Source organism: Rhinopithecus roxellana, chromosome 13 (assembly GCF_007565055.1).
Source record: "Rhinopithecus roxellana isolate Shanxi Qingling chromosome 13, ASM756505v1, whole genome shotgun sequence".
Taxonomy (NCBI): domain Eukaryota; kingdom Metazoa; phylum Chordata; class Mammalia; order Primates; family Cercopithecidae; genus Rhinopithecus; species Rhinopithecus roxellana.
The window spans coordinates 130,595,405-130,617,373 of record NC_044561.1 but is presented as its reverse complement, the minus strand read 5'-3'; the positions used below and the strand labels follow the sequence as shown (position 1 = coordinate 130,617,373).

Genomic DNA, 21,969 nt, shown 5'->3' with positions numbered 1-21,969 from the left:
AGCAACAGTGGATGGAATGGACCCTGTGCTAGATAGAATCTGGCAGTCTATGTGGTAGAAATCAGCAAAAACACGACCGTAAAAGCAAACAAGTAATTAGAGAAATCACGTGCTGACAGGTCTTGGAATCAATTAGAAAGAGATGACTAGCCAGATGGAATTACAGCCCAATCACGTGAACAGGCAAACTACAAAAAATAAATAAAATTACCAATAAATATATGAAAAATTATAATGTTGTTAGTAGTTAAAATGCAAATTAAAATACGTGCTGTTTTCCCTACCTGACAAGCAAAGAGTACATTAAAATAGTAGCCCGGGCTTGCCTGGCAGTGGCAGGGAGGTGTGGCTGCCGGGGCCTTAGAGGTTGGCATCAGGCCGCCCACCCCAGTCACTGCCAGAGCCTCCCACCTCAGTGTTCCTCCCAGCACTGGAAGCCAGTGGCCATCCAGAGGAATGTGGATGAATTGCTGTATATCCATCTGGTGGAGCACGGCGGTACAGCTGTTAAAAAAGAAACCATAGGCCGGGCGCGGTGGCTCAAGCCTGTAATCCCAGCACTTTGGGAGGCCGAGACGGGCGGATCACGAGGTCAGGAGATCGAGACCATCCTGGCTAACACGGTGAAACCCCGTCTCTACTGAAAAATACGAAAAACTAGCCGGGCGAGGTGGCGGGCGCCTGTAGTCCCAGCTACTCGGGAGGCTGAGGCAGGAGAATGGCGTGAACCCGGGAGGCGGAGCTTGCAGTGAGCTGAGATCCGGCCACTGCCCTCCAGCCTGGGCGGCACAGCAAGACTCCGTCTCAAAAAAAAAAAAAAGAAAGAAAGAAACCATAGGTTTTTAGGGATATGTAATGATATTTAGAAAGGGTTTAAGAGACAGTAAAGCTTGGCAGAATAAACGATGTATACAGAATGGATGTTAGTTTGCATAAATTTATATAAATATGGGGGATAAAAATAATTATCAATGCTAAGGCAAGCATAAGGGGAATTTAAACTTTTCTTTGTACTTGTCCATTTTTTCCAATTTTTAAATTCGTAATTTTTTATCAGAAAAATAATCAGAAATATGTAAATATAGTGGAATCTTTATTAAAACATTCACTTTTATTTGCTATTTCAGAAGTTACTGCTTTGCTTATTTTTTAAAACATTTTTGTAGTAAATAATAGGTGACTTACTGACAAGCCCAGTGCAACCAGTGATGGGGGTTGGCGAACGGTGACACGCAGGGGGCCATGTGGCGCCTAGTGTCTGTTTCTGTGTTGAATTTGTGTAACAACAGAGGAAGTATTTCTCCTGAAACTCAGACTCACTCAGGCCACCTCAGCTCTTCTAGTTCCTTACGTTTATTATGGAGTAACCTACAGCAGGAATACCACTTTCATTTACTGTTAATGGAAAATCCACAAAAGATATTTTGAAATCAAATAGATTCTAAAACTAGGCAAGACACGCTGCAACTCCCCTTGTCCTCTAGGTTATGAGGGGTGAGCGTTGGTTTCCATGTGCTCAGATCCCATGAATGAGACGTCACAGGGAAGCGCCCAGTGACTCGCAGGCTCCTGAATGCCTCCAGGTCAGGCTCAGGAAGGCTCTGGATGCCTGGGTAGGGTCTGGGTCCTCTCAGAGGGGGAGGCACCCAGGGCCTTTGGAGGCCTGAGGGCTGCTCTGGGTGTCCAGGGTCCCAGACAGTGGCTTAGCATCCTGGTGACACAGAAGAGAAAGCACTCACCGCGGTCCCACATGTGTGTTTTGAAGCCTGAGATGTTTGCAATGACTCTCAACAGTTGCTTTGACCTTTTCCCCTAGATCTTTAGCAATTAAGGAGTTTTTTTCAAAGCCCAAGTATAACCACATTTTGAAACCAGAAGACTGTCTCTCTGAACCGTGCACTATATTGCAGTTGGACATGAGAACCGTGCAAATTTCTGATCTAGAGGTGAGAAAAAGATGAATTGCTCCTTACATTAGATAATCAGTGACCATGAAACACTCAGACCAGATTATCATAAACCTTCAGTGAGCGCTGGGGGGGGGGTGTATTTTATTATACAAATAAGTGAGTTTATAAAACGTTTGCTACTGATTTTTTCCAGTCTTTTTTCTTCTTTATGTTGTATTTTGATTCTTTCATATTGTACATCATTTTCTTTATAGATGTCTCTAGCGTCTTCATTTTAGATTTATGTTTAATCTCAGCATCTTCAAAATCAAATAAATTCTATTTCGTTTCATTATGGTATTTGCATTACCGTTTTTTTCACGTGTTTTTAGCCACCCTTCATGACAGAATTGTTGAAATTCCCTCGCGAATCCCTGTCTGTGGCCGCGCGGTGGCGCTCGTGGGCTCTGGGCGGTTCCCCGCGCCCCGCCCTGCCTGGCGCCCCAGTTGGCGCCGCGTCTGGAGACGGGGTGGGCGGCGCGGGCGCAGCTGTGGGGATTTTAGTTCGTTCTGCTGTGGGAAGGCCCAGCCTGGAGCTCTCCAACGCCTTAACTTCCCTTGACTTGAAGAGCTGAGCGCCGAAAAGGTTCCGCAGGAATCTGGGGCAGAAAGCTGGGCGCAAGAAGCTCAGATTGCTTGAAACGTGTCTGACTGAAGCGTCTGAACTCACGATGCGGGTTTTGGGGGTGGTTTCCCAGGGCGGGGGGCTTTTCTGCGGTTCCTGACGCGTTCAGCGTCTGCGCGGGGCGCGGAGGGGGCCGCCCCACCCCGGGCCCTGCGGTGCCACGCGGTGCCCACGCGTGCCTTGTCGTCTGCTTGACCCAGACCCTGAGGGGCGAGCTGTGCTTCGACATCAGGAAGGCGGGGACCCTGCACGGCTTCACGGCCTGGTTTAGCGTCCACTTCCAGAGCCTGCAGGAGGGGCAGCCGCCGCAGGTGCTCAGCACCGGGCCCTTCCACCCGTGAGTGTGCGGGGCGGGCACGGGGTGCGGGCTGGGGGGCGCGGGGATGGGGCGCGCAGGAGGGGGCGGGACGCGGCGTGGCGGTCGTGGGGTGACGGGGCACGTGGGGTGGGGTGGGGGCGGCGCGCGTGGGGGCGCAGGGTGGTGTAGACACCGCAGCCTGTGTGCCTCCTTCCGGGTCTCGCCCCCACTCTGGGCGCAGCCTGGGGCGTCCCCACCCCCACCCCCCACAGCCCCAGCGGGAGGAGCTCCCTGTTTTCCCGCCCCCGAGGAGCACCCACAGCTCTTCATGGTCCGACCCAAAGCGCTTCCGCAGGACGTAGGGGTTCACCTGACGGTTTTGGAGGCGGTTGATTTTTGGGACACATTTCCCCTCCAGCATCCTGGACACGCGTGGCGGTGGAGCCGCCTTCAGGGCCCAGCAGGCCTTCCCTTTGGAACTGGGGTGGGGTTGGCTGCCCCGCTCTGGCACCTGCCCCGCCCTGGCATCTGCCCCGCTGACTCCCCAGCGTGATGGCCCCACGAGGGGACCCCGGCTCCAGGGAGGTCGCAGACGTGCGGAGTTGATGCTCTGGCCTGGCATGTGGTCCCCGTCACAAGAGTCCTGTGGTAACCTCTCTAGTGCCGTCACCCGGTGGAGGTGGGCAGCTTGGAGGCTGGTTATACCCACCCCCGAGTCTGGGGGCGTGGAGGGAGCAGTGACCTGGGGCACAGGCTGGGGTGAGGGGTGTGACCAGAGTCAGGGAGAAACTGGAGACCTGAGGAGCCCTCCACTTCACTGCTGACCCCACTGTGGACAGTGGGAGTTTGAGAGACGCCAGAGCCTGAAGAACTTAGAGATGTTTCCAACGCAACCCAGTGCAAAATCCTAGTGTTTTACTATTTTCCCCCAAATGTGACAGTGTTCCTCACATTGTAGCCGGCACAAAAGCGACTCCTTGGACCTAATTCCATCTGTGTACACCACAGTTTAATGGCAGGAGCTAGATCACCAGCCTCTGCAGCTTAGGCGAGGGCACAGGAAGGGGGTGCCCAGCTGTCCTCCTGGCGGGCCGGGGAGTCAGACACCACACAGGACCTTTAGTGCAACCATGTGTCCCCTGAGCTTCCGCGTCCTCTGGGCCACCCAGGGTGAGCCGTCCACACCTGGAATCTGAGTGGTCTCAGGAGCAACCTTGTGTTTGATATTGGCAGGATCTGTCTCACCAGCGTAACTTTGATCCCAGTGTATCCCATAGAGTCCCTTTAGATCACAGGGCTGGGGGTGTATCTGCCCCCTGAGTTAGCCTGAAAAGTCAAGCTTTGTGTCCCCAGGCCCTCAGGGTAGACTGCCGGCCATGTGGGTTCTGTTGAGGGTGACAGCCAGTACGAGCCTGAGTCAGCGCCCTGAGGGCCATGTGGAGACTGCCCTTGCTCAGCCTCCAGGTCACACACACCCATATCTTGCAGTATCAGTGCCCCGAGGGCCATGTGGAGACTGCCCTCGCTCAGCCTCCAGGTCAAACACACTCCTGTCTTGCAGCATCACACACTGGAAGCAGACGCTGTTTATGATGGACGACCCAGTCCCTGTCCATACTGGAGACGTGGTCACAGGTTCAGTTGTGTTGCAGAGAAACCCAGTGTGGAGAAGGCACATGTCGGTGGCTCTAAGCTGGGCTGTCACTTCCAGGCAAGACCCCACATCTCAAAAAGTAAGATATGTGGTTGTAAGATTCTGTCTTGTGGGTGCCGGTCCTCAGGGAGACAGGCCTGGGTGGTGGTAGTGATAGCAAATGCTGGCCCACGCTGGGGCCCACGCCTTTTGTGCACGAGTGATTTAATCCTCACACAGAAAGTGCATGCTGTTACTGGCTTCATTTCCCGTCTGACAGCACAGGAAGTGGAGGGCTCTGGAAGGGAAGTCATTTCCTCAGGTGACATGGTAAATGAGGGAAAGCAGAGACCCACATCAGCCTCAGGCCCCTCGTGCCATGTCCAGAGGGGTCCCCAGATGGGCAGAAGCCTGAGCTGTGCCTCGGCGCTTCCTTTGCACAGGTCTCTGTGGCTTCCCAGGCAGCAGTTCATCTAGGTGTGTCGTCCGTGATGCGTGTTCTGACTGGCAGCCTTCGGGCCCGTGCATGAATTCATGTGTAGCTCGCCCGGCTCACTCGGGCTTCCTGTCTCAGAGGCTGCTGAAAATGAATGTTCTTCTTTGGACTCAGGATTAATGTGGCAAAGAAAATAAAAATAAATGGTCTTCCTTCATTTTTTATATTTGTTTTGTGCTTTGCTTTGTGGTAACTTTTTGTTAAAAGTTTGTCATTTAAGAAAATTCTGCACCTGAATATTGTTCTCTTGTCTAATATTAAACCATTAGGGAATGTAGTGTGTTAATCAAATGGTTTATTATCTGACTGACCTGTTGTCATTTATCTTTTTCAGGTTGGAGAAAAAGTCTTCCCAATCTGGAGATGACAGTTGATGCTTTATTTGGAAAGCAGTGTGCGTATCCTGAGGGGTGACGAACACAAGCAACCCAAGATGCACCTGGCTGCTGCACACTCCTGCGAAGTCGGTGAACGTTCACTCCACATTGACCCCTCCCCAGCCTGGCAGGTGACGTCAGGGTCCTTCACAGACAAACACACCTGGGCTCGGCAGGAGCTGCCGTGGCCACCCCCGCTGCCCAGTGTCTGCCCTCTAGAAGTAGGCTGTGTTTCCAGGTGTTCACCCGTGGTGTCCACAGTGCTGACCTGTGGCTAGGTCAGAGCTCCCTGTTCCTAAGCTAGGTCTAGGTCCACACTCCTAGGATGGACGCATAGCAGCCTGTGTACCCTGTGACAGTGACTGTTCCCGCCTCCTGTGTTCGTGGTGCCCTTACTGCCATCGCTCATCCACTCGTGTGGGATGTAGGATTGCACAGGGCTGTGCCAGTGCCGTGTGGGGAACACTGCCCTGGCTCAGCGCGGGAGCTGAGGTGGCGATGCACGCGATGGGACTCTGCATGGGATAGTTTTGTAGACGTCTTCCAAATAAATTATGTGTTGGCGCATTGCACATGCTCAAGAAAATTTTTTTTTTTTTTTTTTTTTGAGACAGAGTCTTGCTTAGTCGCCCAGTCTGGAGTGCAGTGATGCGATCTCGGCTCACTGCAAGCTCCGCCTCCCGGATTCCCGCCATTCTCCTGCCTCAGCCTCCCAAGTAGCTGGGACTACAGGCGCCCGCCGCCACGCCCAGCTAATTTTTTGCATTTTTAGTAGAGACAGGGTTTCACTGTGTTAGCCAGGATGGTCTCGATCTCCTGACCTCGTGATCCGCTCATCTCGGCCTCCCAAAGTGCTGGGATTACAGGCGTGAGCCACCGCGCCTGGTCAATATTTTTAAATGAGTGAATATCATTGTGTATCCTGTTTTATGCATATATGTTATTTTTTGTAATTACAGGATCATACTATATGCATTGCTTTGTAACCTTTTCTCAGTATTGTGAAAAAACTTCCATATCAGTAGATACAATTTTTTTGTATTGTTTTGATTTTTATTTTATTGAAATATAGGCTGAGTGCAGTGGCTCACCTCTGTAATCCCAACATTTTGAGAGGTTAAGGTGCGATGATTCCTTGAGCTCAGGAGTTCAAGACCACCCTGGGCAACATAGTGAGATCCTATCTCTACAAAATACAAAAATTAGCTGGGCATGGTGGCATGTGCTTGTAGTCCCAGCTACGCGGGAGGCTGAGGTGGGAGGATCACTTGAGCCCAGGAGGTTGAGGCTGCAGTGATCTAGGATTGCACTGCTGTACTCCACCCTGGGTGACAGAGCAAGACCCTGTCTCAAAACCTAAAAAACAAAACTGAAATATCAAATATATATTGAAAACAGCGCTGGTCATGGGTACATAGATGATGGGATTTTATAAAGTGGATGCACATGTAACCAGCATCCAGTCCAGGACACGCTCCTGACTCCCCGATTCCCCTTCCGCTCAGTGCCCACCCTCTCGAGGGTGGTGTCCTGACTTGTAAGTGTCGATTACTCTTGCCTGGATGGAATTGTACACGTGTTCTTTTGTGTCTGCCTTCTTTAATTAAACATTGTGAGATTCATCTAAGAGTTTCAGACGGTGTGGTTGTGGCTTACTTTTTCACTGTGGCGTTAAGTATTCAACTGCATGAATAGACCACAGTTTATGAATCTTACTTCACATGGTGTCCTTTTGGGTTGTTGCCAGGGTTTAGCTATTACGATTACTGAGACTGTGGACGTTTCTGTGTATGTGTTTCGGTGCATGTATGTACACATTTCTGTTGGGTGTACACTGTATACCAGCTTTTCAAGTCAAGGAATCTAATATCCCTGCCAGCTGCGCATGAGAGTTGGCATCCTCGTCAACACCCAGTGTTGTGTTTTGCATTTTACCTGCTCTGGTGGGTGTGTGGATTTGGTATATGTTTCACTGATGACTAATCCAGTTTTGTAGATTTGCTGCTCATTTGGATATCCTGTTTTTGAGTTGCTTGTTTAAGTCTTTGGCCCATTTTACTATTAGGGTTTTTTTTTTTTTCCTAGTTCTAATTGAGATTCCAGGTATTCCTGATATAGTTTGGCTGAGTCCTGTAACACATATAGTTTTGTGAATATCATTTTCCTTTCAGTGGCTTTTTTTTCTTTTTTCTTTTTTTGAGGCAGAGTCTCGCTCCGTTGCCAGGCTGGAGTGTAATGGCACGATCTTGGCTCACTGCAACCTCTGCCTCCTGGGTTCAAGCGATTCTCCTGCCTCAACCTCCTGAGTAGCTGCGATTACAGGCACCTACCAACATGCCCAGCTGATTTTTGTATTTTTAGTAGAGATGGGGTTTTACCATGTTGGTCAGGCTGGTCTCGAACTCCTGACCTCAGGTGATCCACCCGTCTCGGCCTCCCAAAGTGCTGGGATTACAGCTGTGAGCCACCATGCCCCGCCTCTGTGGCTTTTTATGCTCTTAATAGGAGTATTTTGATAAGTAGAAGTTCTTAAATGTTATATTGTCCAATTTGAAATTATATTTTCTTTTATAGCTTGTATTGTTTTCTCTTGCACTTAGATCATATACTCCACCTGGAATTGATTTTTGTTGTTCATGTGAGGAGAGGGGTTAAACTTTTTTTTTCCCCCTAGAGATAGAAGCTTAAATCATTGATTTCAACCTTTCTTCTTTCTAATACATAGATCAGAACTCTTAATTTTCTTCTAAAATTGCTTTAGATGTAACAATGAATTTTGATATATTTTCAATATCACTCAGTTTCAAATGTTTTCTGATTTCTGTTACAATTTCTTCTGGTGTACCATGGGCTTTTTAGAAGTAAGCATGTGGCTTAATTTTGAAAGGCAGGATTTTTTAGTTACTTTTTCTTATTGATCTCTGGCTTAATTTCACTGTGGCCAGAAAACAAATTGAGGAATGCTAATCCCTTGAAATTTGTTGCAACTTGTTTTATGACTTGGTACACGTCAGCTATTCGTGTGCACTTGAGAAGAAAGTGTATTCTGTTGTTGAGTGCAGGGCTCCAAATATGTAATTTAGATCCAGTTTGCTACTTGTGTTGTTCACCTAGTTGGATATTTACTGATGTTCTTGTAGAGTCTCTGTCTTGGTTCAGGCTGCCATAACAATACCACAGACTGGGCAGCTTAAACAGCAGGAATTTATTTCTCACAACTCTGGAGGCTGGGATGACCAAGACCAAGGTGCTGGCCTCAGTTCCTGCTGAGGCTGCTCTTCGTGGCTGGCAGATGGGCACCTTCTCCCTGTGCCCTTACTTGGCAGGGAGAGAGAAAGGGAGTGCTCTTGCGTCTCCTCTTGTAAGGGCACTAATCCTGCTGGATCAGGGCTTCACCCTATGGCCTCCTTTGTCCTTCATGGCATCTGTAAAGGCCACATGTCCCACAACAGTCACACTGGGTATTAGAGCTTCAACACAGGAATTTGGGGAGACACAATTCAGTCCATAGCATTCTGCTTCTGGCCCCTGAAAATACACGTAGAAAATAGATTCCACCCCAGCAGCCCTCAAAGTCTTAACTCATCTTTAGATGCTCTATAGTTCAGAATCTTATTTAAATATCACCTAAATCAGCCGTGGGTGAGACTCGAGCTACGATTCACCCTAAGGCAAAATTCCCTCTCTGGCTGTGAGCCTGTGAAACCGAACGTGTGATCCAGAGTAAAAAGATGGGCCAGGCCTGAGGTAGACACCCCTATTTCAAAAGGGAGAAGTAGAAGGAAGGGATCACAGGTCTCAAGCAAGCCCAAAACCTAGCAAGACAAATTCCATCAGATCCTAGGGCTCGAGAATGATCCTCTTTGGTTGGTGCTATGGCCCCGGGCCCCTGGGGTGGCAGTGTCACCGCCATGACTTGGCGAGGCTACCCTCCCCTGGTTTCTCTCTGCAAGGGCAGCCCACTCTAGAGGCCTGCAAGACCAGGGAGCAGGCCATCTTTGAAACTGAGGAAGAAATGGTCTCGTCCCTGGGCCTGGGGTAGAAGTGTTGGCTCTGATGCTCTCCAGCACCTTAGGGGTCATTCTTTCCCTTCTGTGGAGAGTGGTGCATGTTTGCAGCCCAGCAGCTCTGTGGGTTGGTCCTGTGGAATCCAGAAGTCTGACAACCCACCACTGTTCCACTCCCTTTCTCTGAGATGGCTGATTAATGAGCTGCACCATGATTTCTTTATCAAACAGTTGCTCAGTCACACCGTTAGTGTTGTCTTCAGAACATGCTTTTTCATATTTTTGCAATATGGATAGACTGAGGATTTTCCAAATCTTCAAGTTCTGATTCTTTTTTGCTTAATAATTCCTTCATCGATTCATCTCTCTCACGTTTTATGACAAGCAACCAGGAGGACCAAGGGGTCCCTTCAACAGTTTGCTTAGAAATCTCTTCAGCTAGGCTGGGTGTGGTGGCTCATTCCTGTAATCCCAGCACTTTAAGAGGCTGAGGCAGGCAGATCACCTGAGGTCAGGAGTTTGAGACCAGCCTGGCCAACATGGAGAAACCCCGTCTCTACTAAAAATACAAAATTAGCCGGGTGTGGTGGTGCTTACCTGTAATCCCAGCTACTCGGGAGACTGAGGCAGGAGAATTGCTTGAACCTGGGAGGTGGAGGGTGCAGTGAGCCAAGGTTGTGCCACTGTGCTCCAGCCTGGGCAACAAAGTGAGACTCTGTCTGAAAAAAAAAAAAAAAGAAAAGGAAAAGTAAAGAAAGAAAACAAAAGAAAAGAAATCTTTCCTCAGCTAAATATTCAGTTTCGTCACCTTTGCCTGGCCTTCTGTAAAACACTGGAACACAGTCCAGCCAAGTTCTTTAAAGTTCTTTGCCACTTTCTAACAAGGATGGCCTTTCCCCCAGTTTCCAATAACACGCTCCTCAGTTCCACCTGAGACTCATCAGAATCCCCCTGATGTCCATATTTCTAGCAAGCTCCTTAAAATGATTCCAACCTTTGCATATGACTCGCTTCTGAAGCTGCTTGCATGTGTTTAGGTGTTTGTTTCAGTAGCACCCCACTTCTTGCTAACAAAACCTGTAGTAGGGTTTTCTAGAGAAACAAAACCAACAGGGTGTTCGTGTGTGTGTGTGTGTGTTTGAGAAATGGGGGTGGGAAGAGGAAAACGTTATCTTGGTAGGTGCAACCAGTCATCTTGGTAGAGCGCGTTTGTAGAATTTGGAGGTCTACCAGAGGGAGAGGCTGCGGCTTCCCGAGGGAGATTGGAGCTGAAGCTCCGGAGCGAGAGGTCCCAAGTCCTGGAAGGGCTGAGGAGTGCCTTGTCCTCTGCGATGAAGAGAGTGTTGTGAAAGTGTGGGGCAGGCTTAGGTACTGAAGGCCTCATTGGAGGTTCCTGTCCCTCTGCAGTGAGCGTTATCTGCAGGCAGCCAGGAGGGTGAAGCTTGGGGAGGAAGTTTGAGGAGAGTGAAAGGCATAAGTAACAGCTAAGGAGCATGACGAGGATGTGGCGTCTCCAGCCAGCTCCGCCTGGGAGTGGGAGCCTTCAAGCTGTTGCAGGGCCCGGCGGTGGAGGGCCATGGTGGAATGGACAGTGAGCCCAGGATGGAGGATCCCTTCCTCACCACCCACCTCTCACCGCCCAACTGGTTAGGTTTCAAATGGAGGCGGGTAATGGTGCCTGAGGGTTTGGATTTCCCTTCTGACACTTTGTGAAGAGAAAGCCTCGGCTGGCTGGCCTTGTGACGACGTAAGCTCCTGTCGGCAGCTGAATACCTGCACTGAGGGTGGTGCTTCCCGGGACCCCACATCCAGCCAGGGCTACCCAGACACAAGTCACACCCCTTCCCTCGGGCGGTGGCCAGGCCCAGCATACAGCGGCCTCTTGGCCCACTCAGCCCTTGCTTCTCCTCCAGTCAGGACCTGCAGCAGTGTCCCGAGGGACCAGGGAGGTGTGGAGGGGAATTCCCAGGCCCCTGACCACAGTCCTTGGAAAAGCAATTGAGTAAAACCCTCCCTCTCCCCTTGGTTAAAGATCTCACCACCTGTCTAGATGTAAAATGCCCCTTTTATCCATAGTGAGAGGATGTGCAAATATTTACAAGTCTAAAAAGTGATGGAGCAAATTATTATATTTTAATAAGTGTTAATTAGGAAAGAATAGATGCAACCTAAACATTCTCCTTTTCTTTTTTTTAATTTAAATCAGTTTTAAGAATTTCCAACATCGACAACTCATAAAAAGCAGCCAAGCACAGGACACAGAACTGCAGCAAACAGCATTCTTACGGGTAGCTAACAGACATTAGAACTTGCACCCTTCTTTGAGACACCTGAGCTCACTGGTGGCCTCTGCTTGCAAGTCCTCCTGCAAAGCACACCATGACCTCAGTCCACGTTCTCAGCTCATCAGCTTCAGTTCATGTTGCCACACTTACGTGTCAGTAACAGAAGAGAACACACACCACACAGCATTCACAGCAGTTGACAAAGCAGGAGGGGGAATCCGAGTACCGTTTCACTTAACATATTCAACTAGTGTGGGTTACTAAGAACAAAAGCTCACTTAAAGCCTTCCAACAGAGGAGGATGTCCTTTGAATGCAAAAAACATTTGTACATTATTTGCTGCCATTGCTCTCTGCACACTCTCTCACCAAAGCCACAGGATTGAGAGACGCATCTTTCCAAGTTAAAAACTATCCATTGTGTCCCACCAAGTCTCTGCATGTGCTCTCCTTTTCTCACTCATACTAGTCTTTCATGCCTCGGCACCACCATCAGTCCCACCTCACCCAGCTAGTTTTTTTTTTGTATTTTTTAGTGGAGACGGGGTTTCACCGGGTTAGCCAGGATGGTCTCGATCTCCTGACCTCGTGATCTGCCCACCTTGGCCTCCCAAAGTGCTGGGATCACAGGCTTGAGCCACTGTGCCCGGCAAAGCATATCCATTTCTTTTTTTTTTGAGACGGAGTCTCGCTGTGTCGCCCGGGCTGGAGTGCAGTGGCCGGATCTCAGCTCACTGCAAGCTCCGCCTCCCGGGTTTACGCCATTCTCCTGCCTCAGCCTCCCGAGTAGCTGGGACTACAGGCGCCGCCACCTCGCCCGGCTAGTTTTTTGTATTTTTTAGTAGAGACGGGGTTTCCCCGTGTTAGCCAGGATGGTCTCGATCTCCTGACCTCGTGATCCGCCCGTCTCGGCCTCCCAAAGTGCTGGGATTACAGGCTTGAGCCACCGCGCCCGGCCAACCACACATTTATTGTCTGTCTCTATAGATTTGCCTGTTCTGGACATCTCATATAGACTGGATTGTACAATACACAATTTGTTGAAGGGGTGGCCTGCCCCTCCACACCTGTGGACATTTCTCATCAGGTGTGATGAGAGACTGAGAAAAGAAATAAGAGACAGAGACAAAGTATAGAGAAAGAAAAGTGGGCCCAGGGGACCAGCGCTCAGCCCCAGGGGAGAAGCGCCGGCGCCAGTCTCTGAGTTCTCTCAGTATTTATTGGTCATTATTTCTACCATCTTGGAGAGGGGGATGTGGCAGGACAATAGGGTAATGGTGGGCAGAGGGTCAGCAGGAAATCATGTGTACAAAGGTCTCTGTGTCATTAATAAGTTTAAGGAAAGGTGCTGTGCTTTGATGTGCAGGTACACAAACATCTCCGTGCATTAAAGAGCAGTATTGCTGCTAGCACGTCTCACCTCCAGCCCTAAGGCGGTTTTCTCCTATCTCAGTAAATAGAACATACAATCGGGTTTTACACTGAGACATTCTATTCCCAGGGAGCAGCAGGAGACAGATGCCTTCCTCTTATCTCAACTGCAAAGAGGCCTTCCTCTTTCACTATCTTCCTCAGCACAGACCCTCCCCTCCCACAAGGCCATATCTCAGGCTATCAGATGGGGAGAAACCTTGGACAATACCTGGCTTTCCTAGGTCCCTGCGGCCCCAGTATATTGTGTCCCTGGGTACTTGAGATTAGAGAATGGTGATGACTTTTAACAAGCATACTGCCTTCAAGCACTTTTTTTAACAAAGCAGATCCTGCGTAGCCCTAAATTCATTAAACCTTGAGTCAACATGGCACCTGTCTCTGCAAGCACAGGGTTGGGGCTAGGGTTACAGATTAACAGCATCTCAAGGCAGAAGAATTTCTCTTAGTACAGAGCAAGATGGAGTCTCTTATGTCTACTTCTTTCTACATAGACACAGTAACAGTCTGATCTCTCTTTCTTTTCCCCACATTTGTGACTGGCTTCTTTCGTTTAGCATCATATTTTCAAGATCTCATTGTAGTATGTATCAGAACATTCTTTTTTTTGGCGGGCGGGAGAGGGGGACGGAGTTTCGCTCTTGTTGCTCAAGCTGGAGTGCAATGGCGTCATCTCAGATCACTGCAACCTCTGCCTCCTGGGTTCAAGTGATTCTCCTGCCTCAGCCTCCTGAGTAGCTGGGACTACAGGCACCTGCCACCACGCCCAGCTAATTTTTGCATTTTTAATAGAGACAGGGTTTCACCATATTGACCAGGATGGTGTTGATCTCTTGACCTTGTGATCTGCCCACCTTGGCCTCCTGAAGTGCTGGAATTACAGGCGTGAGACATTCCTTTTTATGTATGAATAATATTACATTGCATGGATATACTACATTTTGTTTATTCATTTTATCTGGTGGTTGGCATTTGGGCTGCTTGTGCATTTTGGCTATTATGAACAATGCTGCTGTAAACATTCACCTACAATTTTTTTTTTTTTTTGAGACAAAGTCTTGCTCTGTCACCCAGGGTGGAGTGCAGTGGCGCGATCTCGGCTCACTGCAAGCTCTGCCTCCTGGGTTCACGCCATTCTCCTGCCTCAGCCTCCCAAGTAGTTGGAACTACAGGCACCCACCACCACACCCAGCTAATTTTTTGTATTTTTTTAGTACAGACGAGGTTTCACCGTTTCAGCCAGGATAGTCTCCATCTCCTGACCTCATGATCTGCCCACTTTGGCCTCCTAAAGTGCTGGGACTACAGGCATGAGCTACCGTGCCCGGCCCAGAAAACAGTTCTTAATTCAAGGTCATGAAGATTTACTCCTATAAACTCTTCTAAGAGTTTTATAGTCTTAGTTCTTACTAATGGTAAAATACTGAAAGCTTTTACTCTAAGATCAGGAGAAAGTTAAGAATGCCTGCTTTTGCTACTTTTATTCAACACAGTACTGGAAGTTCTAGCCAGAGCAATTAGGCAACAAAAAGGAAGGAAAGGTATGCAAATTGGAAAGAAACATAAAATTATCTGTCTGCAGGTGATATAACTGTGAATGTAGAAAACCTTTACGATTCCACATACACATAAAAAACTGGTAGAACTAATAAATGAATTTAGAAAAGTTGCAGGATACAAAGTTAGCACACAAAAATCAGTTGCATTTTCTTTACACTAACAATGAACAGTCTGAAAAGAAAATTAAGAAAACAATTTCATTTACAACAGCATCAAAAAGAATAAAATACTTAGAAATTAACCAAGAAAATGAAAGTCTTCTACAATGAAATCTATGAAATATTTCTGAAAGAAAGGAGACATAAAGCCCATGTTCATGGATTGGAAATCTTAATATTGTTAAGATGTCAATACTACCTAAAGATTCAATGCAACCCCTATCAAAATCCCAATGATTTTTTGAAACCCATTCTAAAATTTATATGGAATCTCAAGAAACCGCAAGTAGCCAAAACAATCCTGAAAAAGAACAAAGCTGAAAGGCTCACACTTTCTGATGTCAAAATTAACTACAAAGCTACAGTAATTAAAACAGTGTGGTATTGGCATAAAGACAGACATACATATATAAACCAATGAAATAGAATAGAGCCCAGAAATAAACTCTCACATGTATGGTCAAATGATTTTTGACAAGGGTGCCAATACCATTTAGTGGGGAAAAGACAGTCTTTCAAAAATGGTGCTGGGAAAACTGGATAGCGACGTGCAAAAGAATGAAGTTGGATCCTTAGCTAAGACCATATACAAAAACTAACCGAACTAAGGACCTAAAAGTAAAACCAAGAACTGTAAGACTTATAGAATAATACACAGGGCAAAAGTTTTATGACATTGGATTTGGCAAGGATTTTTTTGGATATGACACCAAAAGTACAGGCAGCAAAAAAACAAAACAAAGCAACAAACAAGTGGGACTTTCTAAAGATAAAAAAAGTGCATCTTAAGACATTACCAGCAAAGTGAAAAGACAACCCACAGAATGGAAGAAAATATTTGCAAGTCCTATATCTGATAAGAGATTAATATCCAAAATATATAGAAAACTCTTAAAACTCAACAACAACCTGATTCAAAAATGGACAAAGGACTTCTAGACATTTCTCCAGAGAAGATATACACATGGCCAATACGCCCATGAAAAGATGTTCAACATCACTGAACATTAGGGATATGCAAAATAAAACTACAAAATGACATTGAGATACTGCCTCATGCCTATTCAGATGGCTATTATAAAAACTAAACAAAATTAAACAAAATTTTTAAAGATAGCACATGTTGGTAAGATTGTGGAGAAATTAGAAAACTTGCACACTGTTGGTGGGAATATAAAATGGTTAAGCTGCTGTAGAAAACAGTATAGCAGTTTCTTCAAAAAGTAAACAGAATTATATATGATCCAACAATTCCACTTCTGAGGATATAGTAAAAAGAATTGAAAGCCAAGTCTCAAAGAGATATTTCTACAGTGCTAAACCAACGAGTATCTGAGACAGGCCTCAATCAATTTAGAAGCTGATTCGAAGTTAAGAAGTTAAATTGTTGTTTACTTGTTAACTTGTTTAGAAGTTAAGTTTTTGTTTACAGTCTCTAGCCAGCTGTCCATGGAACCACAGTCAAGCCTCTTTGAATGCTGCCTGCTGGTGCCAGTCCTTGCTCTGTCCTTGCTGACAGGCTGCCCCTGGCCTTATGAGATCCCTGCCCAGGGGATAGGTTACCCTCATGTAATTAGTAGAACAAGGTGAGTTGGTGTTAAAAAGACAGGCATGGCTGGGCGCTGTGGCTCACGCCTGTAATCCTAGCACTTTGGGAGGCTGAGGGGGACAGATTGCCTGATCTCAGGAGTTTGAGACCAGCCTGGGCAACACGGTGAAACCCTGTCTCTATTAAAATACAAGAAATTAGCTGGGCGCAGCAGTGTGTGCCTATAATCCCAGCTACTCGGGATGCTGAAACAGGAGAATTGCTTGAACCCGGGAGGCGGAGGTTGCCATGAGCTGAGATCATGTCACTGCACTCCAGCCTGGGCAACAGCACAAAAGACAGGCATGATTTTGTACTTACCACTCAGCTTTATAACCACTGGGGGTCCAAATGCTCACCTGGATTCTAACTTTGTTGACATCTGGGCTGAAAAGCCCTGATGCAGGTGAGCAATGTGCCTGCTGGCCAGGGCTCTGTGCCTGGTGGGCTCTGTGCACCTGGTGGACTCTGTGCCTGGTGGGCTCTGTGCTCCTGGCGGGCCCTGTGTGCTCCTGCTTTTGCCCTCCTGCCTCCCACCCTGGTTTGTTGCGGATGCTGTTTCAGGAATTGCAGGTGTGCAGTTTCTCTGGACAGATTTTGACCAGGACAGGTGGTGAATGGATGCCTCTGGTTACGCTGTGTTTGGGCTGGAGGGTTTATGTGTGTATGGTGAGAACATGGGAATGTTAGCATGATGGGATGTGTATGTCACATGCACAGGAGTGGCAAGTCTGGCCTGGGGTGTGAGACACAACCCCTTGGATATCCCCAGCTCTGGTGAGCCCCTGGTAACGAAACTTCAGTTCACAAAGTATGGTGCTTATGATGTTTTGTTTTGTTTTGTTTTTGAGATGCAGTCTCACTCTATTGCCTATGCTGGAGTGTAGTGGTACAGTCTTGGCTCACTACAATCTCTGCCTCCAGGGTTCAAATGATCCTCCGGCCTCAGCCTCCCAAGTAGCTGAGACTACCGGCGCACGCCACCCCGCCCAGCTAATTTTTGCATTTTTAGTAGAGACAGGGTTTCACCATGTTGGCCGGGCTGGTCTTGAACTCCTGACCTCAGGTGATCTTCCCGCCTCGGCCTCCCAAGTGCTAGGATTATAGGCGTGAGCCACCATGCCTGGCCTATGGTGCATTTTTGATATTCTTTTTTTGTGGATGTTTTTAAAAATCAAACCTGCAGTGAGTGTCTCAGACTCACACCTGGGAATGTGGGAGAAACAAGCTCCAGTCCTGATGGGGCCCAGGTGAAGACACTGGCTGCCACCCACCAGCTCCGGGGTGGCTCGCTGGTACTGGTCAGTGCTGGGTTAAGGTGACTTTCCAGCCTGCGCCCTGTCATGAGGTTTCTGTGCCACTGAGTCCTTCATGTCTGCAAGCTGACAGCTGGAGTGTCTGACCCCAGAGGCCACAAAGCAATCTCAATATTGTGACAGGAAGGCCTCATCCCAGACACACTTGACTGGATCTTTACAAAATATGCTTCTCCACACACACGCAGACACATGCCTTGCCGTGCCCCGAGGGGTCCAGACGGTGCACTTGAGGCCCCTTTCTCTGGAATTCAGCTGTCAACCGCATCAGCGGCCTTTTCGCACAGCGGGGAGTTTGCTAATGTGTGTGCAGCCAAATGAACTTGGATAAAACCGTAGACAGCCAGCTGGGTACCTCCAGCCACCACAATCTCTCTGCAGAGTAACCATGAAAAATTACCCGGAAGGGTTTTCAGCAGCAGGTTCTCCATGCTGGAGAACCCACCTCCAATCCAGACCTTGCACTGGAAGGCCAGGCATGTCCAGCCTCTCGGGTGCTGCCTTCACCGTGATCAGTCCCCTCACCCTGTGTTCCCTGAGTGTGGTGAGCTTGGCCTGGGGGACTCACCAGCCTTGCACCTCACTCGCGTGTGGAGTACTGAAGAGTGGGGGACCTGGTGAGCCAAGGCTGAGGCCTTGTTTTTAGTCCTGGAGTGCTGAGTCCTCTACACCAGAGTTCCCCACCTGGCACTGAGGACGTGGGTACAGCACAGGTGTCAGCGTGAACGGGACAGACAAGGCTGAGCTGTGGCCAGATGTCTTTGTTGATGTCGAGGCTTGGTCCGTCACCAGAGGATGCTCAGCCCACAGCCTCCCTTAGTACAAAGACAGTCACCTCCACTGCACAACCCATGTTTTTAGAGACAAGGTCTCACTCTGTGGTGCAGGCTGGAGTGCAGTGCCACGATCATAGCTCACTGCGTCTTTGACCTCCAAGCCTCAGCCTCCCAGGTAGCTGGGACCACAGACACCTGCCGCCACGCCTGGCTCCTGCAACTTTTAAAAACAATTCTTTTTATTTTTTGTAGAGACAAGGTCTCACTGTGTTACCCAGGCTGGTCTCGAACTCCTGGGCTCAAGTGATCCTCCTGCCTTGGGCTCCCAAAGTGCTGAGATGACAGGTGTGAGCCACCGTGTTCAGCCCAACTGCAACATTTTAAAAAGTCAGTGGGAGCAAGTGGGTTCTCAGCCTCACGAATGTGTTCGGGGTGGGTTTCCTTTAACTGGGAGGCTCTTGGAGGTTGCCTTAGTGAACTGGATCCTGGCCCAGCCTGGAGATGAACTGGAGATCAGAGGTTGACGAGGTCACATCCTGACTGTGGATCAACTTCCCTGTTCCGACCTACACCTCCCCAGCTGTTGGCCTGTCAGAGTCCATCTGGACGTTCCATGGGTGTCTGGGGCACCATCACACTTTATGGCCAAACAAGAAGGGGGGTCCTACTGTCAGCTTAAGAAGGTGACTGACCCCCATGTGTGACCCACGGTCCCTCTCTCCCTCTCACTAATCGTATCATGTGCTGGGCCCCAGCAGACACTATGGCCCCTGCCAACAGGGGCCTATGGAGAGCTTATCATGAGAACCTGCAGGAGCTGCAGGGCCACCGGAAGGACAGGATGAGGCAGTTGCCTCTGTCTTATTGCTCTCATTGGACAAAAGCAACCAAAACTGAGGCTCCAGGAGACTGCTGGAGCCACCGCTGCAGGCAGCACACAGGATGCAGAGGGGCTGAGGGAGGGTCAGGAGGCCAACGGGGGGCATCCTGCTTGGTCACCCCAGGACAGGCCAGAGGCACTTAGCAGCCCCATCAGGTGAGTAGGCAGCCCTTTGCCCACCCCAGCACTTGCACCCCTACAGGGAGGCTTTGAGTTTTTGGTAGGAGCTATCAGTGGCCAGTGCCTGGGGAGGGCCTGTGCCCATCACCCCTCCACGAGCAAGGAGCAAGCTCACTCCTAAGAGTGTGTAGGGAAAACAAGGAGGCCAGGGGAGCCTCATCCCCCAGGAGTAAGTGGATATGTATCAGGGGAGGAGAGTCAGAGGGAGTCCCACAGATCGTACCTGAGGAAAGAGTGGGAGGGCCGCACAGCACATCAGAGCTTCCCCATGGGTGTTCACTGTAGGCTGATGTCACAGGCATGGTGGGTTTAGGGGCCTCTAATTTGTCTATTTGTTTTGAGTTTACATTGAGTTTATATCAGTATATATTTGTTATATGATTAAAAACAACTTAGCTTGGCATTAGTGAGTTATGAGATTTTTTTTTCTTTAGAAATTGTCCATGCATTATTCATGCAAGAAACACTGGCCTTGCATGACACAGGACCCGTGTCCCTGGCACTGTAGTGCAGGGGGTGCTAATCAGGATGTGCTGCACTTTGCTGTGAAGACCAGTACCCCACCTCACTGGCATCTTGGGAAAGGTTTTTTTCTTTGCGGGGCTCTGTTCCTGCCCTTCCTGCATCTCAGGGATGTGGTAAGGATGAAGTGTATGGAAGTGCTTAGGAATCTGCATGAGAGACACACTCCAGCCCGTCATCTGTCAATCTATCCGACCATTTGCCAAATCTCTATTGAACCCTCTTAATCCCTCTGCTAGAGGCAGGCCCATTCACACTTAGGGATGCCCACAGAGCTCTGAAAGTCACATTATTCCTCATTTACAGATTAATAAATGGAGCTTGAAGAGGTTAAGAGGCTTCCCCAAGGTCACCCGGCTGCCAGGCAGGCACCAGACTGCCCACGTGTTGTGACAGGCACTGGAGTGATGGATGGTGATTTTGGGTATGTTAAGAGCAGGTCCCCTGTGGGATGGAAAAGGGGTGGGATGGGCAGGCATTGGCTTCTCCATTGCCTCTGCAGGGCTTGCCTTCCCCTAATGCACGGACCTCATCTGAGCTGTTCTGCTCTACTGCACATGGCCCGGGGGCCGTGAGTAATGCTGGAGGAGCTGGGCCCTGGGGAGAGCGAGGGATTGTCTTTCAGGGAAGACTGACCACATCAGCTGGAAGTACTGTAAGTGTGGCCTCACAATGAGTGAAATTAAAAGAATACAAAATGAAATTTTATTAACCCACTCTGAAAGTGAGTACATCGTCTGCCACATGAGGAGCTCTGAACAGATGCAGAGCAAAGTAAATTGAGTTGTGGCAGTGGTGACGCTGTGTTGGTGGTGATGGTGAGATGAAGATGATGTGAAGATGGTGGTGACGGTGATGATCACGATGGTGATGAAGATGATGATGGGGGTGGCAATGGTGAGGATTATGATATGAGGATGATGAAAATGGTGGTGGTGATGACTGTGAGAATGATACTGATAATGATATTGATGATCACTACCACTCATTGCTACTTGGGACCAGACTCTGTATGGGACATCAGACTGGAGTGCAGTGGCACCATCAGAGCTCACTTGCAGCCTCCACCTCCCTGGGCTCAGGCAATCCTCCCACCTCAGCCTCCTGTGTAGCTGGGATTCCAGATTCTGCCCTGTTCTGTCTGAAGTCTTCCTCTGCCTGTCTCTTGTAGGGACACTTGAGATTTCATTTAGGGCCCATTCATAGTCTAGGATAATCTCTACATTACCAGATCTTCAACAATCATTTGCAAAGGCCATTCTTTCCCAATATAATGTAATGTTTACAGATTCCAGGGACTAGGACCTGATATCCTGTGGGGCCATTTATCAGATTACCTCAAACCACCAGTCCCACAGCTGAGCACCAGCCAACTATGGGTGTGGAAGAGAGTCCAGATGAGACAAACTGAGGAATCCCATCTAACCCAGCTAGAACTGATAACCACAGAATCCTGAGCTAATAAATGAGCATTGTTTTAAACCATTAAGTTTTGGAGAAGTTTGTTATGCAGCAAAAGCTAACTGATATATAATAATTTTGTTTGACTGACAGTACCTAAAACCCACTTTTAATCCCAACCTCCCCTCTGGATTTAGTTTATTTTTACAACATGCCTTGTGAAAACACTTGTTTAAGAATTTCCGGCCGGTTGCGGTGGCTCAAGCCTGTAATCCCAGCACTTTGGGAGGCCGAGATGGGCGGATCACGAGGTCAGGAGATCAAGACCATCCTGGCTAACACGGTGAAACCCCGTCTCTACTAAGAAACACAAAAACTAGCCGGGCGAGGTGGCGGTGCCTGTAGTCCCAGCTGCTCTGGAGGCTGAGGCAGGAGAATGGCATGAACCCAGGAGGCAGAGCTTGCAGTGAGCCGAGATCCGGCCACTG

At 48.6% G+C, this 21,969-nt stretch overlaps 1 protein-coding gene across 6 annotated transcripts in view; it reads left to right on the top strand.

Moving 5' to 3' along the window:
- PRMT2 (protein arginine methyltransferase 2) overlaps positions 1-5,971 on the top strand; it is a 32,298-nt gene extending 26,327 nt beyond the window's left edge. For 4 of the 6 annotated variants that reach the window (XM_030914009.1, XM_030914012.1, XM_030914011.1 and 1 more), the window contains 4 exons: positions 1,817-1,946; positions 2,775-2,911; positions 4,434-4,605; positions 5,336-5,971. In XM_030914009.1, coding sequence (XP_030769869.1) covers positions 1,817-1,946; positions 2,775-2,911; positions 4,434-4,605; positions 5,336-5,368 — 472 coding nt within the window. In that variant the 3' untranslated portion in view covers positions 5,369-5,971. The remainder of the gene's footprint in view (positions 1-1,816; positions 1,947-2,774; positions 2,912-4,433; positions 4,606-5,335) is intronic. The other 2 variants (XM_030914013.1, XM_030914014.1) reach the window with 2 other exon arrangements.
- Positions 5,972-21,969: the final 15,998 nt, after the last annotated feature.